This window comes from Aspergillus stella-maris (genome assembly GCF_047715825.1).
Source record: "Aspergillus stella-maris strain CBS 113639 unplaced genomic scaffold BDV14scaffold_33, whole genome shotgun sequence".
NCBI lineage: Eukaryota > Fungi > Ascomycota > Eurotiomycetes > Eurotiales > Aspergillaceae > Aspergillus > Aspergillus stella-maris.
This window is the reverse complement of record NW_027396827.1, coordinates 87,299-113,846: the sequence shown is the minus strand read 5'-3', so window position 1 is coordinate 113,846 and position 26,548 is coordinate 87,299. Positions and strand designations below refer to the sequence as shown.

At 50.3% G+C, this 26,548-nt stretch overlaps 7 protein-coding genes across 7 annotated transcripts; 2 read left to right on the top strand and 5 right to left on the bottom strand.

Moving 5' to 3' along the window:
• Positions 1-5,928: 5,928 nt before the first annotated feature.
• BDV14DRAFT_174889 (uncharacterized protein) lies at positions 5,929-6,172 on the bottom strand. The gene has a single exon (XM_073768970.1). It carries the CDS (start codon positions 6,165-6,167, stop codon positions 6,012-6,014), a length of 156 nt encoding a protein of 51 aa, XP_073627340.1. The 5' UTR covers positions 6,168-6,172; the 3' UTR covers positions 5,929-6,011.
• On the bottom strand, positions 6,173-7,805 carry BDV14DRAFT_174887 (60S ribosomal protein uL4). Its single transcript, XM_073768969.1, has 4 exons — positions 7,635-7,805; positions 7,401-7,495; positions 7,175-7,325; positions 6,173-7,115 (listed from the first exon to the last, which is right to left on the bottom strand). Exons 1-4 carry the CDS (start codon positions 7,742-7,744, stop codon positions 6,353-6,355), a joined length of 1,119 nt encoding a protein of 372 aa, XP_073627339.1. The 5' UTR covers positions 7,745-7,805; the 3' UTR covers positions 6,173-6,352.
• A 2,673-nt stretch (positions 7,806-10,478) lies between these two features.
• On the bottom strand, positions 10,479-11,386 carry BDV14DRAFT_209349 (metallophosphatase domain-containing protein; the record flags this gene model as incomplete). Its single annotated transcript, XM_073775622.1, has 2 exons — positions 10,479-11,012; positions 11,045-11,386. The coding sequence occupies 2 exons, from the start codon at positions 11,384-11,386 to the stop codon at positions 10,479-10,481; spliced, it is 876 nt and encodes a 291-aa protein (XP_073627338.1).
• A 2,941-nt stretch (positions 11,387-14,327) lies between these two features.
• On the top strand, positions 14,328-15,967 carry BDV14DRAFT_209347 (pyridoxal phosphate-dependent transferase). The gene has a single exon (XM_073775621.1). It carries the CDS (start codon positions 14,367-14,369, stop codon positions 15,525-15,527), a length of 1,161 nt encoding a protein of 386 aa, XP_073627337.1. The 5' UTR covers positions 14,328-14,366; the 3' UTR covers positions 15,528-15,967.
• Positions 15,968-16,909: 942 nt separating this feature from the next.
• Positions 16,910-18,647, bottom strand: BDV14DRAFT_174879 (lytic polysaccharide monooxygenase AA11 family protein). The gene has a single exon (XM_073768968.1). It carries the CDS (start codon positions 18,397-18,399, stop codon positions 17,143-17,145), a length of 1,257 nt encoding a protein of 418 aa, XP_073627336.1. The 5' UTR covers positions 18,400-18,647; the 3' UTR covers positions 16,910-17,142.
• A 2,540-nt stretch (positions 18,648-21,187) lies between these two features.
• Positions 21,188-23,707, top strand: BDV14DRAFT_174877 (uncharacterized protein). Its single transcript, XM_073768967.1, has 4 exons — positions 21,188-21,498; positions 21,561-21,643; positions 21,700-21,795; positions 21,851-23,707. The coding sequence occupies exons 1-4, from the start codon at positions 21,267-21,269 to the stop codon at positions 23,513-23,515; spliced, it is 2,076 nt and encodes a 691-aa protein (XP_073627335.1). The 5' UTR covers positions 21,188-21,266; the 3' UTR covers positions 23,516-23,707.
• Positions 23,708-25,035: 1,328 nt separating this feature from the next.
• On the bottom strand, positions 25,036-26,468 carry BDV14DRAFT_76683 (IMPACT family protein). Its single transcript, XM_073777471.1, has one exon. It carries the CDS (start codon positions 26,292-26,294, stop codon positions 25,260-25,262), a length of 1,035 nt encoding a protein of 344 aa, XP_073627334.1. The 5' UTR covers positions 26,295-26,468; the 3' UTR covers positions 25,036-25,259.
• Positions 26,469-26,548: the final 80 nt, after the last annotated feature.

Sequence of the window (26,548 nt, the reverse complement as noted above, 5' to 3'; positions counted from 1 at the left end):
ACTCGGAGCTGCGAACGAGAAAGGAAAATGCAGAGAGCAGCGCCCGTTTGTCGACTAGAATCACCCTCCGCATCCAGATGCAGGAGTAGCCGAATAGAAGGTGAAGGTAGTGAAGATGTGGGTTATTTTCTATAATTATTCTCATTAATTTGCTTTTCTTCGCTGTTGTTTCCCTTGTTTGATGCAAGCAACTGTCCTTTCACAAGAAAATTAGAGAACCAACACTCAGGAGCCGCTCATACGCACCTTATTGGACCAAAAGGCCTGCTCCTGGCGAGATTATTGCAGCCGCTAACGGGGAACAATGAATGCTGGGAAAGGTGTCATGCCGGCGGCGAAATCTTGATGGGACCAGGGTCAGACCCAGCGATCAGCGATTCGCTGTCAGGGCTGCAACTGGTAGATTTTGGGTTTGGAGGCGGGGGGTCGATGCCAGGTTGTATGTCGAGTTTGACGCTGAGGATATGGATGCCCTGGTATGAACCCTGCAGCTGACAGGGGATCGGCGGAGAAGACACGAGAGCGAGAAGGACCAACCAACGCTCGACGAATCGAGGGTTAATGGCAAGAAGACAAATAAAGCTGATAGCTGGGCGAAGGAAAAAAGAGGAAGCGAGTGGTGTGGCGGCCAGGTACCTAGAAGGCGTGGAAGTAGTTCGAGGACCGAGTCGAGCAGGGAAGGCCTGGGTCTGTGATTGTTTGCGATACATACGAACCACAGCCTCGAAATCCAGATCCCACCTTATCTATCTTCCTAGGGCTGGACTCAGACTCGCCGTGTTTCGACTATGGGCCTCATTACTCGGATACTCCCCTATAGATCCAGCACCGCGGTTTTGCCGACCAAGGCGCAAGTCTTGCCTTTTCGTGCTGGCCCTCCATTCTCGCCGCCACTTGTATGGATAATAGGTCGACTATTATTGACCTTCATCTCATGATTCCCTGCTTCCCTTTTTTCGGACTTCCAGCCCCTTTGCTTTTTTTATTCTGGACTCGAGTCGCCCTCGGACTTGACTGGCTTGAGATCCACCTGCGCCCCGCAAGAAGGATTTTCTGACGGCGTTTCAAACGATCCTTCCTTCTCCATAGTCCCCATCGTGAGCCCATAGGCCGGAGAGGAGTCTTCGAGAGGCTAGCATCCTCGGAACGGCATTTGAAAATAACCTTGTTTTGTCTTGTCTGAATGTCAGAACGACGAATTCACCCGTGATGTTTGAGCTCCTTCATTTGTTTCATCCAGTCTCTAAGCGCAACGGTCGATCATCACAAGGTACATGGTCCGAACCTCCGTCGCGCATTGACTGGTAATCACGGAGATCAAGCACCATCGGAGAGTCATTGCTCCTTAGTCAGTTATCAACTCCAGGGCTTGGTGTTTTGATCGATTTGGATAGTGGCCAGCCCGCAGTACCGGTTGGTGTAGGCAGACTGAAGACGATGGGGCCAAATTACTTTGATTCCTTTTGCAGATGCGATGCGACTAGGCTCTCCACTCGAATGTGGATACCTAGTGTTTCTTTGATGTACGTACCATCCCTTTCCCTAAGTGTAGAGGGCAGGGACTTTGGGACCTGAGAGTGAGACTAGTTTCTTCTTCGACAGATTCCAGTTCGTCCTTGTCGTTCGCGGGGATAGCTGCACTAAGTGTCTGTGGTTTGTGGAAACTGGAAACAAGGCTCCAGCATACACATACGCGCAACCGGTGGTGAGACTGACACCCGGTTTCAGGATCCATTGACTCCCGTTCTAAATTTTGATGCAGTCGGCCAGCAACTACATCGTCTGGCTGTATCTGAGAGCCCTGGCGATCGGATCTGCAGTCCCGATATTATTAGTGTCTCTTTGTTTCCATGTTGGCCCCATATACCACCCTTTTGTTTGGCGATAATTTGCGCTTCGTCGCGCCAATCTGCAGCAATGAGTGCACTCTTCTCGCACAGTACTGACATGTGCTAATCCAGTTCATAGTCGGGATCTTTCCAGAAACGAAAATCTCCGCTTGAAAGGTCATTGGTGCGATGTGAGTCTAGATCCAATTTATCCGTGCGTATACCGAGATTGCTCATCCTATCATGGCCAGCTCCTTCCATCCCTCGACAGAGCCCTGTCGCCATCTGTTGTCGAATGAGAAGTTCAGTCTACTGTACGATGCTTCCTTCAATTGCCCATGCGGCCGCTCGGACCTAGGCACAGTACAAAGCTACCAAGCGATCAAATCTGGGTGAACCATGATCTTGAGATTGTCGCAAAGTACCGCTCACGCCAATCAACACCACACCCTGCGCCCGGCAATCCTTCAAAGGAGGCGGTTGCCAAGCCCTCCGCTCTGTGATACTGGTAACCTGGTAAACGCAGGAGAGCCAAATTGGGTTTACGCTTGCCGTCCATGTTTTTGGGTCGGTGTTTTAGCGCAAACGGTGGCGGTAGTTTCATTGCCATTCTTCGAAACGCCTACTCTGTAGATCGGCTCCGATAGGCCTCCTACGCCGCAATGCGAAGGATTCAGGACAGGCTGGCCCCTGGCAAACTCAGAAAGTCGAAGAGAACGGCGAGCCTACCCAGGATGCTCAACTGTTAACAACGCACTAAGGCACCGGGTGAAAGGGAATTTGCAGCAGGAAGAGGCTAAAGCATCATAAACCGGCCGGCGTCTATCCTCCGTACCTAGTAGGTTTAGACCACTCCGTTTACCGAGCAAGACCAGGATCACAGTGAGCTAGCACGTAGATCACTGACCTTTTGAATTCCGGGCATCTGAATCATAAACTCGCGAAAGATCCATTCGCGACCACATCATCAACTTCACACATAACCCCTGGACAGCATGCAACGCGCAAGGCTAGGCCAGGATTTGACTCGTAACCGGTAAGTCGTGAGGAAACGGGGATGAACAAGCTGTACGTTGCCGTGGAAGCTGCATACGCGAGTGCGTGCTCAGGGCCATCTAATTGGAGTGGCTGGGGGCCGCGGATGCATGGTCCCTGTTTGTGCAACTTGCACCTCGAACGGCGAAGGCAGTGGCAGCAAAGTCTTCGAAAGTACGGATTCCTGACCGAGTGGTTGTTTGGTTGCGACGTCATGTGTTGTTGTTGTCAAGCACTCGGAGAAGGTTTCCTCACGTGCCCTTGTTCGTCTTGGGCAGGAACTTCCTTGCCAGGATGCTTTCTTCCGCTCCTTTTCACGTCTCCGGTTCAAGTGTCATTCAACCCCTGTCAGTCACTTGTGCTTTATGCATAACATTTTGTGTTTCTTGCGCTTACCTGGCGCCATTTGTACCCATTGTTTCTCATGGTAAATCGTCGCGATTACCTCAAATGGGAACTACCGATGCAGTGGGACTGAATGCCTAGGAACTGAGAGTTCGGACATTTCTGCTACGGTTTGCGAGGGTGAACGATTGCGTTCTCAACCTCGAGATTTAGTGAGTGCCTGCCGGTTGCTAGCTTGACAACCACTTGTAACATGTCACTGACATCTCGCGGACATCTCCACCAGGCTTTGACCGGCTTCAATCAGTCTCCCAGCAACCGGTCTTCGCCATCTCAATATCTTGAGCGATAAGTGCAAGGATAGCTATAGAGGAAGCACCGTCGATGCAAGCGGCTCGCTTTAATAATATGCAATTTACCGACGGGAGAACAGCGACGTCGCTCCTACTTTGACCACAGCATGAGGGAGTAAATTGCCTCAGTTGCGATGATAGAACAACAGTAGGTGAGTTCCCATCAGGGCATGTACATCGATATTATGTGCTTATTCCGAGATTATAGAGCGTGATCGAGCGAGCAATGAGGCGGCCCATCGAAGTTCCGGTAGGGGGATTGTGTCTATTTCGATACTTCTGGTGGGTGCCTACATCGACGGAAGTAAACTAAAGCTCTGGTGCTGATGCGCTGTTTGTTGGTGGATCCCAATAATTTAATTGCTGCCCTGACCCCCGATATAAGGTCAGGGGCAGGTCGCAGTTCTCTCATATCCAACAATGAACGGGGTTCGGGTTCTTAACATTGTCCAGTTCCGAGACGAGATGCTACACTTGCTTGGACAATGTCCATCTCCAGCGCTAGCCTTGGACATTCTTCAGATCCCGATTCTCGCTTAAGAACAACCAACCACCTGCATCCAATCTTCATCGATCGCCATCACCGGAGTCTTTTCATGTCCCGCTACCCAGTTGGCATCACTGGATATTCCCGTCTATGTTCAAGACCTGGCAACACTGTCTAGATCTCCGCTTTTGTTATATGAACTTCGTTAGCGGTCCGACACCAACAGGTTGTGAACTTTGCAGGACCCACAGCGAAGCAATCACAGCCTTGAGACGACCCCAAATTTCGTGAGTATTATCTAAGGGTGTACGAAAAAGTTTAGTGGGTCGAAGTCGTACAGGAAACTTATTATCGGTACACAGAGACGGTCAAGACCTCCATTAGTCTGGAGATCCTCCTAATCCCGGTCAATAACTGCTCAACTAAGTCTTCCGACCGGCGCTACTTATTCACGGCCTGTCAATTCTTCGCCATCCAGTGACATAAAGGCCTCACTGAAGTTAGATCTCGACGTCCAAATCCGATGATGTTACCTTCATAATCCTCCAGGATCGGAGGCCCGGGTTTTCCGGGAAACCTGTCAACTTCACCGGGTTGCTCGGTCTGGATGCCCTAATTGGACCCTTGCCTAGCCCCAAGGAACCGCAGCACCTAAGCGTTGAAAGCCGAGCTCAGCAGCGGACCGTACCCTAAATTTCATTCTCCGAGTACAGACCCGGAAAGGGCCGACAGAAGCGGATACTGGACTTTCAGGCAAACCGTTGCCTTCGATCATAGAATACCGCGGACAGAGGGATAGACTACCCAATTCACCTGCTCTCCATACTTCCCTTTTGTTATCGAGGCTCGTTGTCAGAGGAGAGACAAGTCCAATGAGGAATCCGCTTACTCATAATCTGCGAAGTGGAGCTCTATCCACCGTGCATTAAGCACAGCAGACTACGACCTGCCTAATATTGTAACGTCCATGCTCGGTCTGTCAGATCGAAGCTCGTCGGATGTCGAACCCAACTTACCCGACCTGATAAGGATTAAATCAGAAAACATGCTCTGCAACTCCGTCATGGGTTCAGGAGAAGTTTTGGCAAACGCGATGCGACGCTGTTCAAACCACTGCAGATACCGTGATTTCATGGCGTCAACGAATACGGGATACGATATACGACACGACTTGGTGGAATAGAAAGGCGTACATTCTGCGCACTGCATTTCTCGGTCAATCTACGACTCGATCTCATTCAGTACATTATTGCGAATTTGTATACTTCACTTGGAATCTATATCCCTACCTTACTCCATGCCATGCCCTATTTCGGCCGTTATGAGCCGACCACTAACCTAACATATCAGCCAGTCAAAATTGCAGACACAGCGGCGCCCAGTTTCGGGCGCGTTAGTACGTTGTCTCGACGTCAGTCGCCACCCGGAAGAATTCCTTCTTGTTCTCCCTTTTCCCCGCCTTAGTAGTCTGGGCTTCGTCCTGAGTCTGCGATTTGATATCCATGTTGACAGCAATATGGATGTAACTCCCGATATTCCGATCCCTGGGTGTTTCGAGCTCTCATGAGTCAGTCAGTTCTCCTTGGAAGTCCTCTAGTTATAGGCAACGGCAAATGCCATGCCCACGAAATAAACTACGAGGAACATAGCGCGGTAAGTGGCATTAGTCTGCTATTTTGGCCCACTAAGAAGGCATCGGGGATCGGCTGAATTGTGAGACATTTGGGTATAAAGATCAAATGGTATAGCTGGCTTAAACTAGGCCAAACTGAGATACTCTTGCGAGGTTAGTTCAGATGCCGAATCGACACTACGGGGTAATCCTCTAGGCATTAATCCTGGTTCTTGAGGTCTAGCCCGGCAGTTAGGTAGTTTAGTTGCGGCGCCCTAAGCAGGAATGTCTAACGGCGGCGGCGTTGCCCGCCGTTCATGGCGAGGATTTGGATAGATAATTAATCATTATTAATTATGCCCACGTAGCATAATGGCTTTCCATGACCTATGCCTATGTAGGTACAGGTAAAGAACAAGTGCCGAGGTGGAAATGTAGGAACATATACTTCGACAACTACGGTACCAGAGTAGAGCATGAGAACTACAACACCAACTACAAAACATCCACGGTCTTGAATCATTACATATCCATTACACGTGATGCTAAATAAAAAGCGAAAAAAAAAACTGGGTATTGCAAATCCGTTCATTTGCTTAATGCTACCATTTTTAAAAAACCAAGCCCATCGTCATTGAACCACGCCTAGCCTCATACACGAAGAAAAAACGAAACCTGCGAAGGGAAACGCTTATTCCTCACGGAGAGTCTCGGTGAAAGACTTAGCGGGGGCAGTAGGCTTGCCACCCTCAACAGCCTTCTGGCCGAGCTTCTCCTTGGAGAAAGCAGCAGCGTAGGGGTTAAGACGGAGCATAACCTGCTTGTTGCGGAGAGGGTTCTTCTTCTGGACGTTGGCGCGCTTGGTGCGGGCCTCACCCTTGGGGGCGCGGAGGACGCTCTGGATTTCGGAGGAGTTGATGAGGCGAGTGAGGTCAGCGTTGGCGACCAGGTTGGAGGGGAGGACGAAGTCCTTCTTCAGGGCCGAGGGGGAAGAGGTGGTTCCGTAGACGGTGTCGAGGGCCTCGAAGGCGGAGGAGGTCCAGACGATGAAGCGGCCGAGGTGACCACCGGGGGCGAGCTGGAGGAGGTTGAGGCTGAAGACGGGGGAGGTCTCGACGCCAGGGATGTTGCGGAAGGCACGGACGAGCTCCTTGCCGTCGGTCTCGGGGTTGTAGACGACGAGGGGACCGCGGCGCTGGCGGAAGCGGCGGTCACGAAGCTTACCCTTACCGGCGCGGATCTTGCGGGACTTGGAGACCTTGACGAGCTCGGGCCCGGCGCCGAGAGCCTGGAGGAGGGCAACGGCGGCCTTGGTCTTGGTGACGGCGGCGTTCTCGAAGGTCTTGGAGTCAACGACGAGGGGGACCTCGGGGACGTTGGCGACGCGGTGACCGCGGGCGAAGAGGAGGGAGGGGACGGAGGAGGCAGCCAGGGCAGAGGCGGTAGCGAAACGTCTTGTTTCGCCATGTTAGCTCAGTTCTTGATAATATCGAGATAGTTCTGTATATCGTACCTCTGGCCAAGGTTGACCTTCTGGTGCCACTTGCGCCAGACCTTGGTAGGAGCGAACATGCGACCAGAACGGCACTGGTTACCGAACGCAGCCTGACCAGCACGGTGAGTACCACCACCAGAGACACGGGGGATACGAGCGACAGCACGGCCTGGAATCGTGAAAAACTCAAGTCAGACATTTTTGCCCCCAATTCTCAATTGCAATTGTTCAGTGCCAAACATACCGGTACCCCAGGACTCAGCGGAGGTCTGTTCACCAGCCTTCTCGCTCACAGCGTAGGGCTGTCTCTTGTTCTTGGCCATACCGGTGTGAACCTGCCTATAATTCAACCAGTCAGTCGATATCCTCTGATTTTGCGTTGTCCGTTCTGTCCGCATAATGTCGCTTCATCCCCAAAGTTTCATCTTCAATCCTCCCTCGCGACACCAACGGGGCTCAAATTCAAGATCGCACATACTGCACAACATCAAGACGGATGGGCGAGGCGAAAACGGCAGGCAGGGGGACGGTAGCCCCGGTGGGCTTGCCCTCGCCAGAGGCGATAGAGACGGTAGGACGAGAGGCCATTATTGTCGACGTGAGGCTGGTTGTCGTCTTTCGAGGTTGCGGATCAGAGGTCTCTGTTACTTTCGCCGTGGTGGAAATTTTCGCTTCGTGAGGGCTCCACCGCCTGGTGTGTGCGGGAAACCCTAAGCCCTGTGCTTGGCTGCTTTGGGTCGTTGATGCTTGGCTGTGGCCTTAGGCATCTACATCCATTAAGTTTGACGTAATTCACGGGTCGGTCGCAAATCACGGGTCGGTCGCAAACCGCCCCGCTTTTTGCCTATGCTCTACAACTTGAAGTCATTCGCAACCACCCAAAAGTTAATATTTTCAATTTTCTAGTTGTTGACGACGTTCTGCACATGATACTCTTGTATGACCCTGAATATGACACCAAGAACATGTTGGTGGAGCGCGTCTTGGTGCGCCTGAAGTTAAAGGTGCACGCATTGTAGAGGAAGCCTCTTCCGCCTCTAATAGAGTATTTCTTATAGTTACAAGGTCTCTACCTTCCTGTACAGTAAGGCCGCTTGCAGGAGCCATTTGTTGCTTAGAACGTGTCTTTTTTTCCCTCTCCTGCAGGTTTGCAATGCGGAGTTTATGGTTTTCAAGGGCAAGTTAAGCAGAGTTGTATAGAGCAATCTCACAGCCCTTTATAATTTGCTACAGGGCATGTTTTAAAGGCAATAATAGACTTTGCGAGCCTTTCCTTAATAGCTTTCAAAGTGACGCTGCTTGCCGTTGTACTTGCTTGACGGTATATGGCATTCCGATCACCAAGGAGCTTGTAGACTGACCCCCATGGCTTGGGGGGGGTGTTGGCGTACGTAGAGTAATATTAAGCTTGCAGAGGACCCTTTCAGGGTTAAATAGTACTATTCCAGCTGCTCCAAAGCCGCTTTGAATGTTTTAAGGCTTGAAAACATCCTGGTGAGCAGTAGGATACGCCTGTAAGAAGTCAAGTTTGTCAATAAATCTGAATGACTTCCTTATTTGGTCAGCAATAAGGTTACCATATGCCCGCTTTAATGGCCCAAAACAGCCAACATCAAGAGGTTGCAAGAGGTGCGATAAGTGTGGAGGCATGCAGATGGGAATAACTTCATGATCCTTGCAGACCTTGTCGAATTCAGGTGTAAGGTGGCTACCATGGCCATCAAGAACAAGCAGGGTATATCAGCCGACTTTTCAAGGATTTGTAGCAGGTATAAAGACCTCTTGGAGCCACTGCAGGCCAATTACATTACTAGTCCAGCCATTTAAACTTAATTTAATACGCCAGTTGCTTGGGAGGTTGTATTTGCTGAACCATCCTTCTATATAGACTTTTCCTTTAAAAATTATGGTGGAGGGAATACTCCACCCCGTCATGTTAATGCATTTAATTATTGTCACCCACTCGCGCTTGCCTGGCTGTATAAGATGAGGCTTTCCAGGCATGTTGGCTCTTGTCACAACTCTTATAGTTGCAATAATCCCCATTGCAAAGCCTGTTTTATTAAAATTAAAGATATCCTTGTCAAGTATACCAAACTCCACCCGCATCTCTTGTAGGGTACGAAACCACTCTTGTAGAAGCCTTGGATCCTCACATTTAGCCCTTTAATAATAGTATTTTCTGGCAAAGCGACTGCTGACTTTAGGACGGCGTGTAATAAACTGGGTGACCCAGTTCTCGCCGACTGGGGTGAAGCCCTTGGGGTCATCAGTCTGGAGGATTATATCAGCCATTTCTTGTACATGGGCAGGTCGTGGAGGGACTCCGTGGCAATCTTGTGATAGAATCCACTTTACCAAAGTCTCCTCTTGAATTTTAGAGAGTTTAAGGTTGTGGTTGTGGTATTTGAGGTGAAATTGTCGGCCCTCAAGGCAATCGCGGAGGGTTTGGTCAGGGACATTATACTTAACTGCTAACCCATGAATAGTGCAATTTTCTTCATTTTTCAAGGCTTGAATTGCAAGTTGTATCCTGCCCTCTTGCTTAATTAATTCTTGGCGAGTTTTCTTACGTTTTGGTGGCATGGTGGTTGATGAAAGAGAGAGGTGGTGAAAACGCGCCTACTTTTTGGAGGGGTTTGCGACCGACCCGTGATTTGCGACCGACCCGTGAATTACGTTAACTACCTACAAAACACCACCATGTAGATTCAACTCTCTCAAGGTATACGAAGCAGCTGAATTGATATGTGATTCTTTTCAGTCCGTAACATAATGCCGTGCAAATATTAAGCTCCACCGAAGTCAAAACCGGCGTCAACAAAACCACGCTTGATGCTCCTCAGTTTCGTCGAGGATCTTTATGGACCGTTGTCATCAATCTACATATGACTCTTGACCTTGTTTTTCAAGTCAAAACTGCTAGTCTTGTTGATTGCATACTATGTTCCTTTCTTTGCCAGAATTTTCTAAATCGCAACATTTGTTCTAGCCTTTTCAATATATATTTGTACAATGATAAACCGCCACTGCAAAGAGACCAAGACCTTTAATCTTGCTTGACTGATGTACGCCATGACGATTTCTTAGGATATAAAAGTCAACCGGGCAATTCTTGAAATGTAGTTTTCCTGTATTTAGGGAATTATATGGCAGAATAATTGAATAAATATTAAATAACCTCATTGACAGTCACAGGCCAGGGTCAAACGGTAGAGAATGGATTCAAAACCCAGTGTAAACCACGTCCCAAAGCGTAATTTGGAGGAAAGAGATGAAATAAAAGAGAGAGTCAAGAAACAGCCGTCATCATCTACCTAATCTATGCCGCCGCTGGAAGATCCTCCGTGCCTTCAACGGCAGCGTTAACAAAGAGTGTCTGAGAGTTCTGGATCAGTGGGGTCTGGTCATCGCTACAGTGACTAGTCTGGAAGACACGAGTTGCCGTATTAGTTTGTGACAGCCTTGCAAGAAGCTTTGAACGGCCATGGTCGATGTCAGTGAAGTGCGAGGGCTTCTCGCTGATTTTCGGGCGCCAGGCAACAAGCTTAGCACCCCAGCCCTCGTGAATATGACCGAAGCAGTGCACCCGTGGTCGTGATCGAGCGACGGCTTCTAAAAGCCTTGGGCAGCCGGCTCGGTCGCCTGAGTTGGTCGTGTCCATGATACCTTTCGGTGGGCCGTGGGTTATTGTGATATCAACGTCGTTGCTGATTTCAAAGTTATGGCCGGTTTCGGTGTGGTACTGGAAGCCCCAGTTACCGAGTGAAGTTGTAAAAGGGCTAGCATATACCTTTAGTGACGCGCCATTGTGGAGGGTAAAATGGTGCGTGTCCTCGTCAGGAGAAAGATGCCGCTGCGTTTGGCTTCGAGTAACAATTCCCTAACTTCTCCGTAGTCACCGTACTTTCTCTTCACCAGGTCTGGCTCCAGGGTTGGGGTTACCTCTGAGACATTGTGTTTGAATATGGGGATGTCCAGGGTGAAGTCGTGGTTACCGGCTATGACTAGCTTGATGGGCGCGTGTATTTTCTGGAGTAGCTTGATGGCAGATCGGAACTCGTCGAGTCTTGACTTGGTAGTCAGGTCGGCGCAGTGAATTACAACGTCTGCTTGTTGCTCGAAATACTCGGGTGGTAACTGGTGGCCGTGTGTGTCGGAGATGACGAGAAACCGGGTCTTGATATTGGGGGTTGAGGCAGGAGAACGACAGCTCGCGGAGGCGTCCATCGTGAGGAAAGAAAAGGCTTATGGAGAGCTATGGGTGTTGAATAGCATGAATGATGAATGAGATGTTAGTTACGAGCTGGCCGTCGAGAAAGTGGATGGGAAAAGATGAGCACAGTGCGGTAACACAGAAAAACTATCAAAAGGCGATGAAGGAATAAATGACTCACCAACTCAACAGCACTCAAATGCCGTCTTCGTGGACTAAAGAGCGTACGCTGACTCATTGGAAGCGAAGTGTACCTATGGCTTGGGATAAATGCTGTGGGTGGCGGTATAACCTTATATTAGACAGGCATGACAGCAGTGGAATATCAATCGTCTGTCACTCCCAAGAAGCAGCCGAGGCCATTCTCCGCCATTTGACCCTGACTTGTGGCTATCAAGGAGTCTATTAAAATATATTATTTCACGCATGAACTGTGAATGTATGATAGACCGTCAACCCTAAGGTGGAAACAATTACCTTTATCCATGAACCAAGAAACTTCAAGTTAACTACCTACTTGTACCAACTAGAGGTGGAATGAAAAATGTAGCTAACAATGAATGCAATGGTCTAGAAGAAGGAAAGACGATCGATTCTAGATGCTAGCACTGCGGGCTTGTGACGATCCGTCGTGCCCTCGGAACCCCAAATCCATCAGGACATCTCCCTGTATTTCATTTTCAGGTTCATTATTCATTCGTTCATTCTGGTAGGATAAAAAAGCCAAGGAAAAATGTACCTCAAACGCAGCAGCAACCTCAACTACCTCGTCCAAGCGCATGTCAAACGGATGGCAGAGGTGAGTTTGCTGCGCATAGGAGTATTGTATTTAATCCCCACTAGAAGGCGATCTCTCACGATCAATTCTCCGCAACACTTCAACAAACAATATCTTTTCACTCTCACATATTAGTCGGAACCCTTGAAACCCTCTAGCGTCAAACAGGACCCGCACGCCGTAGTTATCAAATAGATCGATATGCGGGATAAGTTGGTGATAACCTGTTTCGTACATTTTCAGTTTAGTCTTGACGTGCTTTGGCTTGACCGTCTTTGAAATCCTCCCTCTAGAGCCAAGGACAGTTTTTTTGTCCTTCTAGTCCATGTTAATGAACTCTATGGCGACGAATCAAGGGTCGTTCCGGGGCGAGGAAGTAGCCCTTTGTTTGGCGTCTGAAGTTGAGCCTCACGGCTTAGTCGCATCGTGATCGCAATCTGACCAAAAGGGGGCTCAATAGTGGCTCGTTCAACTCGTCTCCCCTGTCACAGGAGCCATTGTGGTAATACTGCAGTGCTCGTCCTTAGAATGCCAATGGGGGTGATAGTCTCGGGTTGTTTCTCGCGGCCAGGGCATCTTTGATCCACCTTACCACTTCCCCCACTTTGACCGTGGTCTCGAGTTCATGCTCGATCTTTGTGGAGGCGCGATAACCATACGCCAGTCTATTTCCTGCCCTCGCTTATGTCCAGGGCACTTTACGCAAATCCCATGTCTCTTTGAACCATCAACTTCCAGAAGTAATTGTCGTAGAGCACCACGTTCATTGCTGGAGCGACAGAGCGCAGGCGCAGAAAGTCACGGCATGGGAGTAGGAGTGCAATTTTATGACGGATCTCGAGAGGAAGGCGACGGAAGGAGTCACCCTCGCTGCTGCCATTCGAAAAGCTGGCCCTGACTCTGGCGGAAGGATGTGGAAACTTTCTGGTCGACTGGCAGAATTTTTCAGGATTTTGGAATGTACAGGGGTGCCACATGTCAAGGGTCTTATACGCAGGCTCTTGTCAAAGAACAAGGTAAGTGTTAGTTGAAATGAGTGCTCAGCGCGAGTTGACCATGAACGGGAGTTGGTCGGGCCTTATTTAACATACCTCTCATGGTTCCCAGCATGGTCAGAGCCCAATACAGCATTTGCCATTCCGTGCTCCTATCCGGGAAAAAGTGCTTTCTTGCATATCGCCAGCATGTCTCATGCAGTATGAAAAAGGCGCCCGTTGGCTTAGACGCACAATGCCTAACATTCCAGCTGGTGCGCTCCCAGTATGAAAAAGGCCATTGCCACACTATTTTGCGATGCCAGTGGCCACCACAAATCTCGATGTGTCCGTCTTGCGAGCGATACACTTGATAATGAAAGGTTAATGAGTCGACAGCAGCAGGTAGAAGGCTGTCTTAACAGATTCAGCTTCAGAGAACTCACGTAGCCTAAGATCGTCCAACCAGGGAATAGGTGCCGCAATTGCGCAGCCACATAGGATGCAGCGCGTAAAATCAGATACGTTGATGTAAAGTTTGGTGTTCATTTTTGGTGTTACTGGCTTTAGATGGAATGGGGAGAGGGTAAGAGAAGAATTGTTCATGATTGTGGGTGAACGAGTGATGTTCCTGCCCAACTATTCATCTTGAACTGGAAGTTTAATCATTCACCAGGGGTCTTTAGGACGATCTAGGAATTCAGGCTGCTCCAGAAAAAGGCAGATTCATAACACTCGGAGATGTTATATACGCTTGAGGTGAGTGAGATGAAAGTGGCTTGTCTGCCCTGGCTGAGTCGGTGCTCATAGGCTGATGAATATAGACACAACACAGGATGGTTGGATTCCCATGCTCAATAGGACATCTATAACTATTATCATCATCATCGAAACAAGATCTCACTAATTTTGGTTAATGGTTCCTGAGGGCTCTCTCACTCAGAGTTATACCTGGACCTGGACTCGGATATGGAATGGTCTCGATTTTATCTAGTGAATGTACTTACCATCGATCACCTTGTTTTGATGGTCAAAAGTGAATGAGTGAACCTTTGGGTTAACCTTTTCTCTTCCAAGAGAGCACACATTTGCAAAGAACGTTCCTCTGAGATTATATTTATCCTCCCATCTTCCTTCTCTCTTCTCTCCTCATCCATCTTCATCTCCCCATCAATTCCTTACCTCCCATCCTCAGTCCATCCCATCAAGTAGTCAAGTCCTACCAACCCAGAAATCACCAAAATGGACCACTCAAGACGCATCAAAGACTATTTCGCAATCCGCACCAAGAACCAGAATGGTGTCCTGCAGGATGTCATGGCCGTCCCTGACAAGAACCACACCATCCGCGTCGGCGACAACGACTACCTCAACCTCGTGCACCACCGCGAGGTCCTTCTCAAGCAAGCCAACGACATCATAATTTCAGCCTTCAACAATGACACCGACAACATTCGTTCCTCTGTCTTCCTCTCGGAGCATGACCCCCACACTATCCTCGAGAAGGACCTGAGCACCTGGTACGGCAAGAACTGCTACATCGCTCAGTCCGGCTACGCGGCCAACGTCGGCGTCATGCACGCTGTTTGCGAAACAGGCATGCACGTCTACGTCGACCAGTGCCTCCACGCGTCGTTCTACGACGGCCTCGCAGCGCGAGGCGTCAAAGTGCACTTCTTCAAATCAAATAACGTCTCTGACCTCGAGGCCAAAGTCAAGAAGTACGGCCCGGGTCTCATCGTCGTTGAATCCGTCTACTCCACCAGCGGCGCCTTCGCACCCCTCGAAGCCATCGTGGAGATCAAGAAAGAACACAAGTGCATCCTTGTCGTCGACGAGTCCCACTCTTTCGGTCTCTATGGACGCCAGGGCCTCGGCCTCCTTCACAAACACAACCTCGTGAACGACGTCGAGTATGTCACTGCCTCTCTCGCAAAGGCATACGCTACCCGCGCCGGAATCGTCTTTGCCAACGACACCCTCTTCGTCAAGGAGCACAGCTACCCGTTCATATTCTCCTCTGGCCTCGTGCAGAACGACATTGTTCGTCTCCGCGCGATCTGGGACGTCATCAAGGCCGCGGATGATCGTCGCTCTCGTCTCATTAAGGTTGCGACTTACATGCGCACGGAGATGAACAAGGTCGCGCGCGTGGTGGACGGAATCAAGAATGTTCCCTGTGGCATTGTGAGCATCCATCTCAAGAACGAGGAGCAGTTAGCGGCTTTGCATCGGTTCCTGAGTGCGAGGGGGATTCTGGCTGCGCCTTTCGTCGCGCCTGCTACTTCGCCCGAGCTGCCTGTCTTGAGGTTCACTGTACATTGCGATGTTTCGGGGCGCGATGTCCAGATCGTTACTCAGGCCGTTGGGGAGTGGCACTCTCGTCGTGGCTCTAAGCTATAAGCTTTAGGGTCGCGAGAGTCAGTGCTTGACGCCTTGCTTGCCTTCTTTCTTCCTGAAATCCCTGCTTGACATTCGACATATCAAGCAACCTTGGGAAAGGTAGGAGAGCTTAGCTCTCGGAAAACAACAAACAATTCAAACAATCGTGAAGAAAAGACATGAAAAGTCCTGTAACATTATCATCATCATCGTTCAATTATGTCCAAAAAAAAGTCGCATGGAAAGAGGATATATCTGAGACATGTTTTGATGCTGCCTGTACATTGGATATCACCGAGGCCATACAATCTAGATGTACATTAGCTAGAAAATAAAGACTAGATCCCTTTCCAACTCACGACTAGGTACCTAGTACATCCTCGGACGTACTGAAAGTTTTTACCTGATCGCTGCGAGCCTTGCCACCTATGGTACCTACTATGTAGAAGGCAGCGATGTCCTGGGGCCCTCTCGACACCCTGGAAATCTTCTGCCCGGGGTTACTTTCCAAGAAGATGTCTTCTGACCAAGTCATACAACACTCCGTCGGCGCCTAGTGATTCATTCAAAATCTGACACTCCATAGCATAATAGATTCCGAGTTCCGATCTCATGCAGGTATATTATTAGGAAGAAAACCCCTCATGCCCATCTTCATCTCCATATCCATCTCCATACTGACTGCATCGCTGCTGCATAACATTTAAGCGCCGACCACACCCACTAACAAGACCAACCTGCACCTTTCCAATCTCGTAAACCCCCAGGATGAAATCAAAATCGAGGCGCAGAGAAAAAAATGGTGAGACACCCCCAATATACATCACCACGTCATACACTTCCCCAAGGCAAGATCTATACAACGGTTGGCCCCCGAAACCCCCGATCCTGGCGCGGGCGCTTAAGCACGTCCAACCAGGCCTCAACGCTCAACCCAGCCAACAGCAATTCAATGGAATCCACAATGGCATTCTCCATCCTGGTCTTCTGCAGACGTGAAGAGTGCAGGGGCTTTAAAGTTTATTTTCTGTTCGCTTTCAAAGCTGAAACGGTTCCGGTCTCAGGGGCTTTTTTTGGGTATGAGCTGTCAGCCAGGTGTATCTAATGCTTGGCGGCCAATCAGGGAGTCTGGAAGGAGGTTGTTTCGTTTGGTGAGGAGTACGGGCGCTTTTGATCTGCGTCAGAGTGAACTGTGGACCGAACGTTTGGTCATGGCTTATGGAGGAGTCAGATTTAGATTCGAGCCGGGTCTCGGGGCTTTAACTTGGGCGTTGGGCGTTCAGGGGCTGTTTCATCTCAGCATGCTTGAACGATTGAACTTGACAGCTTACGGATTATACGAAAAAATATTACGCGAGACTGTAGTGGTCCAGAGCATAATGCTTCATGAGATGGTATCTAATGCACCCAATGCTATGTATAATTTTTATAGTAGCCAAGTCACACCGCCCACCCATCAGAGAAAAGTAGATACAAGAAAACGAATCCAAAGAGGGTAAAAACAGGGTCCACCACAAACAAGACTATCAGATGAGCCTAGGATAAACGAGCGAATGCAAAAGAGTGGTCATAATGTGGTGGAAAAGAAAGAAGCACGCGAGACAGCGCGCCACCCGAGCCAGCGGATGACACGAATCTAAGCGTGGGTGTGGCCGTGGACGTTGCGTCGGCGCTTCTCCTTGAGCATGCGCGACTTGACCGCGACGGCCTTGACTGCGAAGTTGGCGCCTTGGCCGGGGGTGCACTCGGTACCGCCGGACAGGGCCTGAACTTCCGTCCAGGTTCCGCTGGCGCAGCGCTGGAAGGATGAACCTCCAACGCAGTTCCAGGCTCCCTCATCAGTGCAAGCTCCGGACTGGGCTCCCTCCGTAGAGGTCGTGGTAGATGATGTAGGGGCCGAGGTTGGCTGAGCAGCGACGGAGGTGAAGGTTGATGACGGAGCGTCGGCAACGGGGGCAGGAGCGGTCGGGGTGGCCTGGGGAACGGCACCGACAACTCCTCCAATGCTGACGGATGCGGTAGGGGCTGGGGCAGTGGGAGTAGAGGTAGCGGGCTCGGAGGTAGGAGCAGCACCAGAGCTAGAGTCAGAGCCGACCTCAGTAGGTTCAGGTGCAGAGCCACCGCCGCTGCTGTAGCCAGCATCTCCCCAGGTCGGAGCAGATCCGTCAGAGCAAGGGCTAGCACCCTGGGCGACAAGGTTCTGCTCGTTGTAGGACTCAACATCGGATCCAGGGTTGGGGAATCGGATGGACTCGGGTTCCGGGGTCTTGCAGCCGTTGATGTTTGCAATGAACAAAGGAGGGTACGATTCGGCGCGCTTCTCAACAACAGCCACTTCCTTCTTCTCAATTGCGGCATCCTCAGACCTCTTGGATGCAGAGCCTCCGGTGATGGTGACGGGAGCGCAGTTCATGTACATTTCACGGTTTCCAATACGGTTGAACCAGGTCCAAGCGAGGGTGTATTTGCCATCCTCGAAGCTATCAGGAATGGTGAAGGTGGGCTGGAAAGAGCTCTTCTGGCCAGCACTGTCTCCGAGGTTGGAGCCGCCCTCGTTAGGGTCCATGCATCCTCCCTCGATGGACTTGATAACGCTCCATTGAGTGTCCTTGGTAGGAGCCCGGTCAGAAGTGATACTGATTTGGCAGGAGCCACCACCGTGGGTAGCACTACCTTGGAACTCCATAGTGTGAGCCTGGCCCTTGGCCAAGGTGTTTTCGGTGCTGACAGTGTAGTCGGTGTCCTTGCATGGGAAGTTGCTGCCGTCGGCTTCGATGGGGGAGTTATTCAATGAGTCTTTGCTGTACGGAACAGGATTGGTCATGATCATATGAGCATCGACGAGGGAGAAGCTGAGGATCGCAGCCGCCGCGAGAGCCTTATTGAAGAACATCTTGAGGGATTCCGAACGGCTTCGATGGACTGATGATTGTTCGACAGTTGAGAGAATGTGTATTCTGACCGTACCGGACGAATCAGAAAAGTAGAGAGTGTAGGCTGATAGACTTCTTTGACTGAAGGTCTAGAAAGGAATGTCGGTGGTCTGCCACAGGCAAGAAGCACCAAAAGTTTTTGGAAAGGAATGAAACAGGGCTAGCCTGTAAGACTGTCGAACAAGTTCAGATAGAGAGATCGAAACGCTCAGCGTGATGAGGAAAGAAAAGAGAGGTTCTGGATAGACATCCAGGGGGTTCTTATATCCATCTCTCCGGTCTGCCAGGCACACAGACCAGGATGTGTGCCGACGAAGGCGCCTGCAGGTGGGGATGATGGGGGCAGATCGTGGCCACCGGGGACCCTGAGTTGCATTGAGAATGGACGCATTCTGAGAAAGATGAAACAGCCATGATTGATGGTCCACAGCATATGATGGCCTGCGTGGACAAGAGAAGGCGAAGAGTATGGACTTTCTATTCGACCACTTTTGATATTGGCTAGTCCCGATTGAGCACTAGCCCCGACAGACAAGAACTTCGACAGCGAAAGAGACTGAAGAATCAAGACCAGTCAGGCATGGTGCATACCGTCATTACGCTGTACCGCCAGGCCTGTGCCACCAGCAAGAGCTGTATTGTCTGGTAAGATTCTCCGCGTGGGAGAGTTTGGACGAGACTGGGCGTGTCTCACCATTCCAAGTGCCTGGTTCAGCAGTCCACCTTCAACGCCAGATTGGCTGAAGAAACGGCTGACTCGTCGCCAATCAGCTTTCTCAACACCACAATTCCAGCTTTGCGATTTCGTCTGGGTCAAGGGGTATCCGGCGAGAAACTCTGGTCGGGGATGCCCTGGCTCTGGCACACAGCTCCTGTGTTACATTCGGCAGCTGTCATCACGGAGGTGTTCCTTCCCTCGTCCATGGTTGGGTATATTGTCTGCCATTATTCCTCCTTGAAGCGAGATTATCACATTTCACAAACCGATCCATCGCTTGCTCTAGACTTCGCTTTCTCCATCTCGAACTATCCGCCATGTAACGTATACCCGTCGTCCGCCAAGGCAAGGCACAAATTTGAGATGAAGGAGTATACCTCAACTTTGGTAGCGAACTCCACGTCAGCGGGGACTATTCGACTTCGGGCCACTGATCCTGATTCATCGTCCTCCAGCTTTCAATCGGATTCACGAGACTAAGGATCATGCCGCAGGCGGCAGGATGCACTTCGACGCCGACCGGTAGACGTGGGGCGATCTTCCTCCAGGTCTTACTTAGCCACTGACATCGCCATCTGCCACATACTTCCAGCCCGCAGCATCGTCGCCTTCCGCAGAGGGGGCTTCTGTTTCATGCGTGTGGACTGGATGTCAATCACCCTGGCGGACAACTCCGTACGCAGGGCAGGGACAACTTTCGGTTCCCCTGAATCAGAAAACGTTGAGAAAATACCACTGCGGCGGTGCCCAGAAACCAGCATCAAATTCTAGGCGATGTCCGTTGTTCTTCTTACTTAATCGCTTCTGCCGATCTACTGTGGCTGGTAGAGTGGCTGTGTCTACTCACAAAGAACAAAAATCGCGATGTTGCGGGTCTCGTATCTCAGTAGCGTGGCAACCAAGATCAGCCCACTTGTACTTTTTACCGCCGTCAGATCTATGATGCCTCACTGAGTCGCCAATCACTGGTCTATGCATCAATGTCCTCAGCTTACTGGAGTACCTTTCTCGGCAGACCGGATCGAATCAACTGATCAGGCAAAAGAAACTCAAAGGTTGGGATACCAGGGCGGCAATCTGATTCTTGGTCCAACCCTTGAGCCAAGCTTTGAGCTCGCACCCCGAGCTCGTACCTGAACCCGTACCTGACTCCTCGCGGAGCTGAAAGATGCTGAACCGTGGTTGACCACAATCTCTGCATCTATAAACCAACTTTCGACACCCGCTGGAACCGGTTCGATTGTGCCCATCTGCCTTAATAAGACTTTGTGCTACGGTTCATATGCCGGTCATACTTTAGAGTCATTTCTTTGTCCTAGGAGTGGGACAGGGACTGACCGACTAGAGCTTGTTCTGATCCGAGAGACACCATTCGCAACTTGCGGGCTGGCCAAAAACTAAGCGAGCTAGTTGGTCGACTCCGCGTTTCAGATAGATATGTACCCCCATCAGAGTGCTAACTGAGCCAACCGAACGTTCAGAAGTCAGAACACTCGACTTTGAATCCCAAGGCTTAAGTCAGACAGATATTTTTAGGGTGCATCATGCAGGAGCTGCGACTTGTGCAACGGCGCGATACGGTCGGACCTACGCAGTGCAGTCTCCTGTACAACAAAGAAAAGCGATTCCATAGGCTCAGACCCTTGCCAGTTGTCAGGGACAAGTGTCCACCGACAAGACCGGTCGCTTGTCTACCCAAGCATAAGCGTAATCCGACAGAATTCTCAACTCGACGGAGTTCATCAAACGGCTTGGCTTACTCGATTAGAAGGCTACACATATTTAATCTTACAGAACATGTCGGTCACTGCGATATTCATACCTCATCGCTGAAGAATTGTACTTTGCCATTGTTCACCTGTCGGAGCGTCCTTCAGGATCGTCGGCGGCAAGCACCATGTTTATCCACTTCGCACTCCGCCTGATTGGGCATTGAGTGTTTGTATCTGTCTCTAGGCGCCGCCGAGCCTCGCCAGCCTAGTTGTAAACGGGACTGGATATGCAGCTCTTTGTTGCAAGCTTGAAATGGTGCTACGTATCACTTAAGAAAAGAGAGTAATTCGCGGGGGCCATATTTTTCGCTCCCGTTCAACCTCCCGTTGCAGCACGATGCCTCAGTTTACAGAAGGTAGACCGTCAATGGCCGTATCGCAGAGCTTCCGCTATGAATTCTCATCGACAAGCACTCTACGGTCGGATTCTCCTCCAAAGACGGCCTTTTCCAATCAAATACCAGTCACAGCGAGCGAGGATTCTGGAAAGACACTGAAGAAACCGGCAGGATCTATCATAGCGCTCGTTTTTGAGGGATTTCTCTGCTTAGTTACTCTGTGCTTTATAGGTGATATTCCCGTTCAGGTCTCTACAAGTAAGAAAGACCTGAGATTAACAGCCTTCGAACAGCGCTCTCAATAGTAGCACTATGCATGAGGAATCGGCCCACAGGCGATAGCTTGGGGTCAACCATGGAGGAGGCAATGACTCTGGTATGTACAACTCCGTCCCCAATCACACATAATGGAGCTAACCGAAGGGTATATAGGGTCCAACTATATGGCCCATACTTTTCGCAGCTCTATTATCGCGTTCTCTCAAGAGCATTGGTCGGTACTATGCCCAGAGGTCCGTTCGGATGTCTGTAAGTTTAAGATTACACCTTGGAAGATGACTCAGTCTAACTAAATGTCCTCTAGACGTTATGGGCTTTGATGAATACCAATGCTACCGCGGATCCCATCCTACATCTTGTCAGCATGCCGACGTCGATCCTTGTATGGACTTTGTTAGTCTTATGGGTAATGTCACCACTCGGGGGTCAAAGCACCATCCGATTATTGTACAAGACCAATATAACAGACACTACCCACACTGAACTTCGATACCTGGACAAGGGCCCTCTGGGTGACATGTTCATTTATCAGGGTATCAGTATCGGCAATGATGGCAGTTGGCCCCGATCTATGCGTGATATTTACTCCGCTAGTCTGATGCAGAGCACTGCGACTAAGATTGGGCCGGTTGATCAGTGGGGGAATGTGAAAGTGCCCCGCCTTGAAGCTGGAGATGCCTCGCGGGCGGACTCTGATGGCTGGATGCCCATGCAAAACATCTCCTCGGTGGATGACTTTACGGCCCTAGTTGGCATGCCCATTGTGGGTCTCGCCGAAGTCAAGAAAGAGGGCGATGTCAATTTCACCATTGCAACGACGTACGTCGAGCTGTCCAACCCATCCATGTTTCGAAGGGATGATTTCCGTGATCAAGATCAAGGAATGACCGTAGAATGTGTTGACTGCTATACATCTCGTACCCAAGACGGATTTGATGTCCGAGCCCAACGTTCCCTCGGACTCCCCTTGCTTCCCCGAGATGGAGTGAACCCGAACCGGACGGACATTATTCGACCGCGCACCTTGCGGTTTAACTCTAGTATCAGCGTCGAGACAACAGTGGCAACGCTCCAAGTGACCCGAAAGTCGATGGAAGCCCGCATAGAATGTGTGAGTGAAAGTTGCGCTGTCACCAAAGTTCGCCCATCAACATTATTGGAAGGACTTGAATCCTATACAAGCTTCGATTACTGGGCTTCGATTGCCCTGGAACTGCTTACCAGCGCCAACTCCGAAGAGATGAAACGAGAAGTGATGTGGGGTTCAACTTCGTCAATTTTGTTCTTCAACAATTCTCGTGCCTTTCCAATACAGTCCGGCCTAGACAACGCCCCTCGGAGCGTAAACATATCTGAGATCAGGCCCGATCTTCTTGCGACCAGGGCTTCCATCCTACTCAACACAGCACTCCAATCCATGATGGCCCCCACCGCGTTCGCAGGCGAGCTGCCGACATCCAACCTAAGCATATACGGGCCTCCCCATACACTCGCTAATGGCCTACTATCAGTCGCTAACGAGTCGGACTATACCTCTAACGAGAAGAACGCTTTCATCCCGCCACCAATGGTCGCCCAGCTCGTCTGGGATTTGGCACCCTTTAGCGGGGCTTCGTCCAATGCTACCATAACGCATTACACAGAGGCGTATCGGCCTGAGTACGCCTGGGTAGTTGTTCTGATCGTCTGCTCTGTTCTTCTCTTTATCGTTGGTGTAGGAGGTATCTGCGTCCGATTGAAGACAATTGCGCCCAACATCTTCGACCCGGTGATAGGGTTGACGTACAATAATCAATACATATCGGCGACTGGGCGCGAATACGATCCACTCGACGCAGACGGGCGGGCCAATCTGCTGGGGAAAAAGAAAGTCCAATTGGGAGAAGTAGATGACTACAAGGGCGTCAAGGCTGTCTTTGGCGAAGCAGGCTATGTTACCCCGCTGCGACTGGGGGTTCCCTACCACTGAGCTCGACAGGTCGCTCACATCCGTCTACCAATTATTTGCGATGATATAGAGTACCTATATGTGTAGCAATATATATGTCCATCTAGGATAATGCTGTCCTGTCCGCGATTGTTGTACATAGAACATACCCATTGTTATTGGAACTACTTAGCGCCCGTGGAACATGCTTCGATGTATCTAGATAATAGCGAGGTTACATACGAGATAGTCTGTTTTGCGATGCTGACAGGAGAGATGTATGTCTTTTCTTCTCGTCCAGTAAGTCATAAATCAGAATCTTAGGCATTGAAGCGCAATGTCCTACCCAAACGGAATACATGAAACACTTCTATCCGCCTCGCACTCCATTAGATACCACGCCACGAAGAAGAAAAAACTCCTGTTTTTATCGTGCACTGTTCAACTCCGTCTTTAGCTCTTCACATGAAAAATTTGAAGATACTTGGTCTATAGAGCACCTTTTATAGTCGGTTCCGGTTTCACCATATCTAATCCCGGCGTCGCCGCGCCAATGCCATTGTCCTGCGAATGCGAACCCAATTCTCGAAACGCACTATCGGTATCTGCGGAGAATCTCGTAGTCAGTAGGCCTGGGCGGTTCTTGACTTTGCCCCAGTGGATCATGCGTGCTCAGCTTACGCTAATGAATATGCTTACAGTGCCTGGTGATGAATCCGATACATTAGGGATAAGACAATGCCTTTGCAGGGTTAATGGCTGACAGAGGCGATAAGAGACATTACTTTTGTGCACAGCGAGATTTCTGTGCAGAGTGTTGATAGCAAGGGAGGCCCTGCCTGCGCCCCGAGACTGCGAGCGCCGTGTAGGGTTACATGATCGCCAGGAACCCGTCGGCGGCGCGGGCTGGGGCGGTGTTTGAGGAGAGTGAGGTTTACTCAGTTGCTGTCGCACAGGTTAAATTATGGATGGACGTCTCTTACTAAGGTAAGCTTAGTGTTTGGATTTTGGAGGTTTGGATTATGCTCAGTATTCTGGAGACTGTATTCCGTGGTGTTGCACGGAGGTACCGAAGGTTGTAGAATATTGTGGCTGTACATCTCTAAATTTTAGATAGATTGCCTCCCCACCATCTAGGTAGTAGGCACTCCCCACTTGTAGATCTAGCCTAGATTTAGTAGTAGATGCTAGTAGGTAGTAGGTGTCTTATAGTGGGCTTCTCTGTGAATGTTTCTTTGCCTGTCGCTTCATTCCGCCTGTCGAGTTCTAGAGTTCCAGTTCCATCCAGACATGAGACAAGAAAATGAGGCTGTGCAGCAGGGACCACTCCAAGATCCATAATTCGACTGACTCTCTTAGTCTCTTTACGGGACACCGATGAGGCGGCCGACGAGCGACAGGAGTTCTGTCTGCCCTGCCAGTGCCGCAGGTTTTGGATACCTGACTAGGTGGATGGCTCGCTTGTATTGTCACTTCATTGAGCTCTGAGCAAGGGTGAGGGCCGAAAGGGCCCCCCAGACCATTGCATCAACGATCGAGCGAGCTTCAGAGTCACGACTGGGTTGCATTGTATATCCGACGGGGAGACGACGGTCGTCGCATCTATTCGGGTAGACCGTTGAGTCTCAGTCTCATTCACAACGATGAGTCTGCTCGCAGAAGGCCGGGGTCGCAATTGTTCGAAGAGGGGGTCAACGTCCATCTGCAGCTCGATTGTCTGCCCAGGAAGAGAATCTGCAGTCTGGCAGACTGCAATCCTCAGGTTATCCCCAGCTCAGCGACAAGCTCACCTCTTCCCCTTCTTCTTCCCCTTCTCACCCTCCTTCTCTTTCTCCTTCCCGAATCCCCCCTTGACCAACGCATCTCGCCCAGCAGCATTGATGATGCGGAACCGATCAGGTCCTAACAGAACACCGCCATACCACCTCGTCACGACAACAACAACATCCCATACATCCATAAGCTGCATAAGATGAAGCAGGCGTCCACCGGCCGCAGTTTCGCCGTCGTCATCGCTGTCCTGGATAATCATCTCAGTTGACTGAGAAGGGGACGAAGACGAAGATGAAGATGAGCCCTTCTTTCCTCCACTCTCAGTGTTCTTGGGGCCCGTCTGCTGCCGAATCCGCCACGCACTGATATTATGCGTTGCAGACGCAACTTTCTTGTCGCTTCCGAGCAGGTAATCAAGGTACGCCTTCGCCTGGTCGAGACTCGTGACATGTGCGGCGCGACCCACGAAAACGGATTTCTTTTCTGTTATTACGTCCGATACAATCCAGGGCGGTGGTTCTGAGAGACCGAGGGACTCGTGTAGTGTCAAGGAAGCAGTTGTCGTCGCAAGGTTGTCTACCTCGTCGGCTGTTGAAGCATCTGGCGCTGTGGACTTGTCTGCAGCTGTGCCATTCTCCTCATTTGCCCCAATTCCTAGTTCTCCGAATGCCTCAATCGCCTCGTTTATGATATCGAATAGACAAACCGCGCCGGGTTGGTATGTTCGCCCTAGTATATCCTCGAGTACATCGACAGCGATTTTCCCCTCGCCGCGCGCGGCCGTTGATGCGGTCCCGAGAATACGAGGTGGGGTATCCGGATAATTCGTCTCAAAGGCAAGTAGGAAGGAAAGGTTGTCGTGGTTCGGGATCTGGAGCTTGATTGTCGTCGCCGCTGTAGAACCTGAGCACCCTGACCCTCCTAGGTCTAGTGTTGACGTAGCGGATGCGGAGGTATTAGAGATGGTGATTGTGTCTGGGTCATAAATGGCATTGATGGCTTCGATTTCCTCGGCGAGGTCTGTGTTTGAGAGGGTTTCGAGGGACATTTTGCGTGGGTTGGGTTGGAGACACCTTTAGCAGCGTGCTATTGAGGTTGGACTCGGGTTCATTCAATCTTAGGGGTTGACGGAGTCAAAGTTAATGGCGCTGGTTATTGGCGATCATCTAGAGCAATGCGCTGCTAAAGGTGCCTCAATGTTGTTGCTTAAGAGCAAGAGTGAGGATGTGGAATTGGAGATTTATCGTGACCCCCGCAGTGTGCATAATTCGATGGGCTGATTGTGCATATGCGAATTACTAA